This window comes from Grammomys surdaster, unplaced genomic scaffold (assembly GCF_004785775.1).
Source record: "Grammomys surdaster isolate TR1022 unplaced genomic scaffold, NIH_TR_1.0 124664, whole genome shotgun sequence".
NCBI lineage: Eukaryota > Metazoa > Chordata > Mammalia > Rodentia > Muridae > Grammomys > Grammomys surdaster.
In genome coordinates this window covers 4,497-13,810 of record NW_021619630.1, presented here as the reverse complement: position 1 = coordinate 13,810, position 9,314 = coordinate 4,497, and the positions used below count along the sequence as shown (strand labels likewise).

The following is a 9,314-nucleotide window of genomic DNA, read 5'->3' as shown; positions in this document are numbered from 1 at the left end:
GGAATATTATTTAATATTTGCCTAAAAGTGAGCTATTCTGAACTGTACACCTTCCATATTAGTCATTGGCAGATCCTGGTTTTGCATTCAATGGGATCATTTCTGACATGGGGAAAAGCACTTCATACAGTCCTTTTATCTTACTGACAGATGTTCCACAAACTGCCCACTTCTCCCTGAATCCTTTTCAGTTTGCTGTGTGAGAAAGATCACTGTATGTACATAGGTTTTATACACCTATAACTTATCCCTGTACTCATCTCCACAATACCTTCATTTTATTGTAAATATTTCTGTTTTTGCATTAGCTTAAATATGCAAAAAGACTCCCCATGGTTCTCTACCATGAAACCCTTCCCTTTTACACTCACCTGCTATGCACTTCTCCTTACTCTTCTAGTCTTATTTATAAGAAAAAGCCTTTGTAGCTCATTTCCTTATGTACATTTGTACGTGGTATTGGTTACTTGTGTTGTACTGTACATAAAAAGAAAATATCAGTGTTCAAAGGTCTTCCTCATTTTTCACATTTTCATCAGCCTAGAATTCTAGCTTATCAAATGGTATTACCATTGCAGACTTGGCACCTTCTTCTTCAAGTTTCTCTTTAGAAATACCCTACTAACCAGCTCCAAATTATATCAAGTCAACAACAGGAATAATCCACCACAAATCTCTGTTTATTATAGTCTGAAATTGTCTCTCAGCAGTTCAATGAATTGTTCTTTTCAAGGTTGTCTGCAGCTTCCTTCTTCCCAAATGCAATCTGGTTTCTTATTTGGCTTGTGTGAAGCATTAGGCCATTGATATCACCATTCACAGTGAAAACTGTGGCTACCTTGCCTGTTCTTCACATAAATATCTGCATTTTCACTTCTTTCTCTTAATCTTTATGTAGTAACTAGGCTTTTTTTAGTTATGCTTAAAGTAATAACCTTAGGTTCATATACCAATTCATATTATGCACATACTTGTTAGAGATTTTCATATACCACAAAGTGACAACAGTTACTTATTTCTTGGTAAAGCAAAAGTATGGATTTCTATACTAAATGTCTTACTCCAAAACCAAGCTCACATATCCAATCGCTGACATGTAATTTTCAATTTTCACATTCCACTGGCACCTATATTTAACTAATATAAATTCAAAGAAGTGTTAAGTTAATAATATTCCTACCCCAATATTATACATTGGAATGCACAGAGAAAATTCTGCTAAGCCTGGTTGTAACCTCTGGAATATATCTATTTCTGTGAAGAAAATTCAATAGTTGAATGTGACTTATCATTTAACATGGAACAACCAATCAATAAAAACACCTAATGAAAGGTTAGACTTCTTCAACAAATGATTAAAATGTTTGCTTCACTAAATCCTCTTTGCCTACTTAGCTACCTTTGAATGCTTACTCTATAAATACCACTCTTTAAAAGTTCCATAGGTGAATCTGATATATCTTGAGGCAAGCTGTGTGTATGGCACAAGTTCTTAACTTTTCCTGGCTATTTAAATATATTTCATAGATGACTTGGCACTATTCAATGGTTTTGTGAATTACAAAACACTATACAATTGAGCTAGAAACATAATGATGTTCTATAAACATGATGAATTATGCTATGGTTGATCTATTGGGACCTAATTTTTAAAATAAGCAAAATAACACATTACATCATAGATCAGTATACTGATCCCAGGTGTAATCAAATGTTAGAAAACACTAAGACTGTTTTCTTTAGAATATGAGAAATATCACCAGACAGAAAATGTATGTTGACTAATTTCTTATATCATTTAATATGTACAGCAAATATACTTCACAAACTGAACATGTGATACAGAAGTTCAGCTAAGTGCATGTCCAAATAAAATACTACATTTATCTTTTCACAGAAAATGTATGATTGTGATTGGGGTGACATGGAAGTCATAACAGATATTAACCAAACTAAGTGGTTGAGGAAAAGGTACAAGGGAATATGAACACGAGGGACACTGCTTAACTACAGGAAGTATTCTCTTTAGGTTCCACATCCCCACTATTACATTTCTTAGCTAAGGTCAGTTTCATTGATTCTTTGGAACATCCCCCATCCCAGGACTCTGGTAAATTACCACCCCTTACGTCTGATCATAACTCTCCCCCAACCTCCTCTCCATCCCCTCTCCCACCCTGTTCCCTTCCTCCATTTGCCTCCTATGACTATTTGGGTCCCCCTTCTAAGTGAGATTTAAACATCCTTACTAGAGCTATCCTTCTGGTTTAGCTTCTTAGGGTCTATGGAGTATATCTTAGTATCCTGTAATTTATGGCTAATATCCAGGTATAACTGAGTAGATATCACGCATGTCATTTTGGATCTGAGTTATCTTTCTTAAGATTATATTTTCTAGTTCCATGCATTTGCCTACAGAATTCATGATTTCCTCACTTTTAATAGCTGAAAAGTACTCCATTGTGTAGATGTGCCACATTTTCTGTATCAGTTCTACAGTTGAGGGACATCTGGGTTGTTTCCAGTTTTTGAATATTATCAGTGAAACTGCAATGAATATAGTGGAGCATGTGTCCTTGTGGTATGGTGGAGTATCTTTTATGTATATGCCCAGGAGTGGTATAGCTGTGCCTTCAGGTAGAATTATTTCCAATATTCTGAGAAACTGCCACATTGATTTTGAGTAGCTGTATAAGTTTGTACTCTCACACGCAATGGAAGAGTGTTGCCCTTTCTCTATATCTTCCCCAGCATGTGCCGTCACTTGTGTTTCTTATCTTAGCCATTCTGATGGGTGGAAGATGGAATCTCATGGCCATTTTGACTTTATTTCCCTTATGATTATGGAGATGGAACATTTGTTTAAGTGCTTCTAAACAATCCTCATTTGAGAACTCTCTGTTTAGCTCTGAAGCCCATTTTTAATGGGGTTATTTTGTTTTTTGAAGTCTAACTGGTAGAGTTCTTTATCTTTTATGGATATTAGCCCTCTGTCAGATGAAGAGTTCGTTTTGAAAGGAAATCCATAAAATCCCTCTTGTCTCTGATCCCTATGTGCTAGGATTAAACAGATATAGTTACATACTGATTTTGTTTTTAATTTGAGTGCTGAGAATTCAAACTATGATCCCCATTCTTGGGCAACAGAACATTGTCCACTGATTGCAGGGAATGATGCACATGTGGGCGTGGGCGTGGGTTCTTGAATCTTCTAGTGCTGTTGTGATTCCCACTGCTCCAAAGAGACTGGAGTGCGGGAATCTTCACTGAGTTCACTCTGCACATGGCACTGGGTGGGTGCTACAGAGCCCTGCCTGGAGGGAGGGAGTTCTCACTCAGTCTGAAGTTCCACAGAAGTGCAGAGCTCTTGGACTGGGGATCCCTGGGCCGGAGGTGGATGGGGACCAACTAGTCTCAAGCCCTTGGACTCTCAGACTCCACTGAAAGGCTGCAGAAGGACGGAGAGTGGGGGCATGTGGGCGCATGACCAGCCAGTCGAAAGAAATGGTGGGGGTTGGGGGGAGAAAAAAGAGGCCCTGGCAGCAGCGACAGGAGAGACTCGGTTACTGTACTTACTGAGCAGACTCAGCGGCCTGGCTAGCTTGCTTGAAGAGGTGGTCCTCATGGCTAAAACACAGATAGGTCCTCCAGGCGGGAAGTTAGGTATGGTGGCTGTGGCTACAAAGGCTCATTAAAGGCAGACTCACGTTTTCCCAAGGCAGACCCAAAAGACATGAGGAAGTCTGGGGTTCTAAAAGCCTTTATTTTCATGGCGGAATGTAGATGGTCTGGTGGTACCCCTGTGAAACTCAGGGCAGACTTGAGTTAAATAAGGAGAGAGAAGGGGGGAGGCTCTTGGAAAGATTGCTTAATTGGCTATGCCCTCTGGCCTTCAGGTAACTCATTAGTATGTAAATCTCTTGAGGCTGAGGCCTGTAATCACACCCTCTAGGGAGGGTCTCTATTGCCCTACATGACTGAAAATCAAGGGTTAATAGAGTGTCAGGAGCCTGGGGTCTTTGAGGGCATGGCCAAACACCTGCTGTTGTCCCACTAGGGTCCAGGGTTCCAGGCATGTGCCCAAATAGAATCCAAGCTATCCTTTCACGGCCCCACAACTGATATGTATCTATATCTCTGGTTCCATAACAATTAAACTTCAGTGCTTTCTTTGGTGTATTCATTTTGTTTATTTAAAAGGGAAGAATATCATTCCTAATAACTTCACAAATAATTATTAGACAACTACCTGAAACCATCCAAAACCAATCCTTGAAGTGCTAACATGATAATTAAACAAAGAGTCAGAAAAAATTTAAAAACTCTTATTACATTACTATTTCCAGATTATCTTATATTGTTGAAATATAAATTGAAAGATATTGATCTATTACAATCCAAGCTGAAGAGTTCAACACTGTACAGATTTCAGAAATAGATTTAATTCCATACACTATATTCATGGATATGAAAAAATATACACAGATATATGTAATTTTGTGTATAAATGATGTATATATAAGATTAGTGATGAAGATGTGCTCCATAATTAGGATAAAGTTTGACACAGATGTATGTAGATCACAAAAAAAAACTCTTGTAGATCATGTGCCAGGCTCTAAGTTTCAACATGGGCTACACACAAACACACCAACATACATACACACATCACAAAAGTACACATATTCACATACATATGTACATATATATACAAAGATATGCACATTTACACATAAAAACACAAGCAAGCACACAAATATACACATATATTTATACAAATACACAATCATGCATATACAGATGCAAAACATATATTCATACATACACATATACACGAAGGTGTGACATTACAATGAATCAAGGAGCTCTGCATGAATATTGAAGCTGGCACTCAGATTTTCTCTTCAGTAAGACAAAACTGAATGCCTTCTGAATATTACCCAGATATTTTGAATTAGTGGACGATCAAAGACAATTTATCAGTGATTCTCTTTAGGGAGCTTTTTACCTCCTGATTTCTCAAGCTGTAGATCAGTGGATTTAACATGGGAATTACTACCACATAAAACACAGAAGCAAATTTATCTGATTTCAGAGAATGGCTTGATTTGGGTTGCAGGTACATAAAGATGATTGTCCCGTAAAATATGGTGATTGACATCAGGTGGGATGCACAAGTGGAAAAGGCTTTCCTTCTTCCTTCAGCAGAATGAATCCTCAGAATGGCAAAGACAATAAAGACATAAGAAATAACCACAATTACCAGAGAGCAAAGGGTGTTGAAGCCAGCAATGATTAGCAACATCAGCTCTTTGACATGAGTGTCAGAACAAGCCAGAGCAACTAAGGGAACATCATCACAGTAGAAGTGGTTGACTACATTAGCGCCACAGAAAGACAAGTGGAAGGTTGCCACTGCCTGAACAAGCCCCACAGTGAATCCATAGATGTATGTGCTGGCGATGACCTGAAGACAGAGCTTCCTAGGCATGAGGACTGCATAGAGGAGAGGGTTCCAGATGGCCACATACCTGTCATAGGCCATGACTGACAGCAAGAACATTTCACAAACAGCAAATGTGATGAAACAGCACACCTGAGTGGCACATGCATAGAAGCTTATACTTTTGACTTCTCGAAGAAAGTTTATGATTGTGTTTGGAGTAACTGAGGACGTATAACAGAAATCAACAAAAGCCAAGTGGCTGAGAAAAAAGTACATGGGTGTGTGAAGCTGAGGGCTGACTTGGATTAACATAATCAGTCCTAGATTACCAAAGACAGTAGTTAAGTAGATGACTAGAAACACAGCAAAGAGGATGACCACAAGTTCTGGGTCATCTGTCAGTCCTACAAGGATGAACTGATACACTGCTGAACTGTTACCTTGAGCCATAGACTGTACAAGTGTATGTTACTAAAGAGTTGTCACCACACTTGTTCCAAATGATTGTCTTCCTTTGGCTATAATAATACATAAAAGAAGAGATAATTCTGATTATCTGATCTTATATTGAACACATTTGTAGTTACATCTTCATATTTTGTCAGCTTTTACAGCCAATTAGTTTTGTTGCTTAGAATTTCCAAGGTATGTATCTGTAGGAAATGTTTTATGTGTAGAAAGATAGTATTTTATAGTTTTGTATAGTTATTCTACTATTTTTTTCTTAGTAAGAGACAACTGAAAATTACTTGAATATGCTATATTAAATTGTTATAATTATCTGAATACTTTTCTACTCATTCATTTGGAATATATTAATTAGAAATACAAAATTTAAAATATTGACTACAAGAAGACTAATACAAAAGATTCTGAACAGATTTTGACTTAGTAATGGTGTATGTGGCATATATTCAAGGTAATTTTTAAATTAAATATATCTTGTATATATATTAACTCAGACTGTCATTAGCTATTATACAGCATGTGTGTATTAAATGGAGGGGATACATATATATGTATATGTATATGTATATGTATGATATATACCTATGTATACATAACATATATATCATATATGTATGTGTTTATGTATATATCATATATAGTAACAATGTATGTGTTGTTGCCATTTCAAAATGTGTTTAAGATTGTTAAAAAAGTAAAACAGAAAAAAAATCATATGTTTCATATGCTTGAATGTAATGCAATAACTAGGAACATCTTTAATGAACTTTAAAATGTAGAAGCAGATTCTTGATTGTTTAAAATGAAACCAGGGTACTTAAATCACAGTGTATTCAATCTTAGCTAATATATATATATTGCTGCACATGCTTGTAACCCTAGATTAAGTGCAGACACAGATGTAGTTAAGGAGGTTTTACTAGCCAATCCAGTAGAAAAAAATTTAAAAGGTGAACATGTGGATCTGTAAGAGCTCTTGCCTCAAGGTAATAAAAACAATAGAGATGGAAAAAGACATCTGAACCTTATATCCTGGTTGACGTCTGAATACATGTTCATCCAGTAATAGATTGTAAAAACTTACACATATGCATGGAATAAACACACACACACACAGCACAGCACAGGAGGAAAAGCCTAGAGTTTTCAAGTTCCTTGACTACATTATTGTAAAAAAGAATCATCTCATATCACTTCAATTATCTCAATTTAAAGTTGATAAAAATATTTTTCTTTCACTGAGGCAGTAATTGGACTCTTACCCCAAGGTCAGTTAGTTATAGAAAGTTGTTCTGTGAGTCTATCCATAGTGGATTCAAAGAATGAGAATATCTCATAGTTATGCCATATAAGTCAAATTTAGTTCTCTATCATATTAGAAATATCTGAAGGTTAATCTGCAGAAATCTACTGTTGTCTAATAGGAATTGTAAATACAGGAAATGAAGCTATTTTTACAGTGTTCTGGAATGTTCTAGCGTAGCCTTACTGATAACTCTAATAATTATCTTTCCTTATTCTCACATTTTAGGAGAAGTTTCACTGGTATTGTGTGTAACCTGTCTACCTTAGGATGTGATATTAACGACTTTCTCTATATTTTGAATCCTAGAATTTTCCATTAAAATTGCTTCCTTCCAGAATAGTTCTCTGTTTCTTTTCAAAGTCCCTGCATATATTGGATTTTGCAGTAGGCTGAACTAATTCATTGTTGAGATAGGTAGCATTATTCTTTTTAATTACTTTATTAATTAAATATTAGATTAGTAAATGAGTTATTTAATTGGTAGATAATTAATTTTTCCACATTTACTATTGTATAGATGTTTTATGTGTAATTCTTGGTTACTGTTTCCACTTACCTTTTTCTTGGTCAATTATTCTTCCACAAGTCAATTGTCCAGAGCTACACAGAACTCTTCCTTAAAACACATTTCTTGATATCTTCACCTGATCAACCTCTTTACCACTATATCTGCCCTTCCCATCTCCAGAGCTCCATCTCGAAATTTTTATTCTGATAAATAATGAATGAAAAGTGTTCAAAATTAAAATATTAATATATTTTCAGTATATTTTCCCTTTCCCTTTTTACCTAAGTTATGATAGTATAGAGTTTTTCATTTGCCTCTATTCATTCTTTCAACTCCAGAAACTAAGCTTTACTTAGGTAGTTATTGTCTTTATTCAGTGTTTACCCTACATGGCTTAAGGGTAAGATTTGTTATTGCAAGTATATTTTCTAATATTTAAAAACCTTCATTTTCTGATTCCTACAAGATTTCAAATTCAGAAATTTGAGATGCATTTGGAAATGTTGTTGGTTTTGATATTCTGTTTGAACTACTAGGAATATTATTTAATATTTGCCTAAAAGTGAGCTATTCTGAACTGTACACCTTCCATATTAGTCATTGGCAGATCCTGGTTTTGCATTCAATGGGATCATTTCTGACATGGGGAAAAGCACTTCATACAGTCCTTTTATCTTACTGACAGATGTTCCACAAACTGCCCACTTCTCCCTGAATCCTTTTCAGTTTGCTGTGTGAGAAAGATCACTGTATGTACATAGGTTTTATACACCTATAACTTATCCCTGTACTCATCTCCACAATACCTTCATTTTATTGTAAATATTTCTGTTTTTGCATTAGCTTAAATATGCAAAAAGACTCCCCATGGTTCTCTACCATGAAACCCTTCCCTTTTACACTCACCTGCTATGCACTTCTCCTTACTCTTCTAGTCTTATTTATAAGAAAAAGCCTTTGTAGCTCATTTCCTTATGTACATTTGTACGTGGTATTGGTTACTTGTGTTGTACTGTACATAAAAAGAAAATATCAGTGTTCAAAGGTCTTCCTCATTTTTCACATTTTCATCAGCCTAGAATTCTAGCTTATCAAATGGTATTACCATTGCAGACTTGGCACCTTCTTCTTCAAGTTTCTCTTTAGAAATACCCTACTAACCAGCTCCAAATTATATCAAGTCAACAACAGGAATAATCCACCACAAATCTCTGTTTATTATAGTCTGAAATTGTCTCTCAGCAGTTCAATGAATTGTTCTTTTCAAGGTTGTCTGCAGCTTCCTTCTTCCCAAATGCAATCTGGTTTCTTATTTGGCTTGTGTGAAGCATTAGGCCATTGATATCACCATTCACAGTGAAAACTGTGGCTACCTTGCCTGTTCTTCACATAAATATCTGCATTTTCACTTCTTTCTCTTAATCTTTATGTAGTAACTAGGCTTTTTTTAGTTATGCTTAAAGTAATAACCTTAGGTTCATATACCAATTCATATTATGCACATACTTGTTAGAGATTTTCATATACCACAAAGTGACAACAGTTACTTATTTCTTGGTAAAGCAAAAGTATGGATTTCTATACTA

At 35.7% G+C, this 9,314-nt stretch overlaps 1 protein-coding gene across 1 annotated transcript; it reads right to left on the bottom strand.

Moving 5' to 3' along the window:
• Positions 1-4,954: 4,954 nt before the first annotated feature.
• Positions 4,955-5,896, bottom strand: LOC114636622 (olfactory receptor 5AL1-like). The gene has a single exon (XM_028784690.1). The coding sequence runs from the start codon at positions 5,894-5,896 to the stop codon at positions 4,955-4,957; it is 942 nt and encodes a 313-aa protein (XP_028640523.1).
• Positions 5,897-9,314: the final 3,418 nt, after the last annotated feature.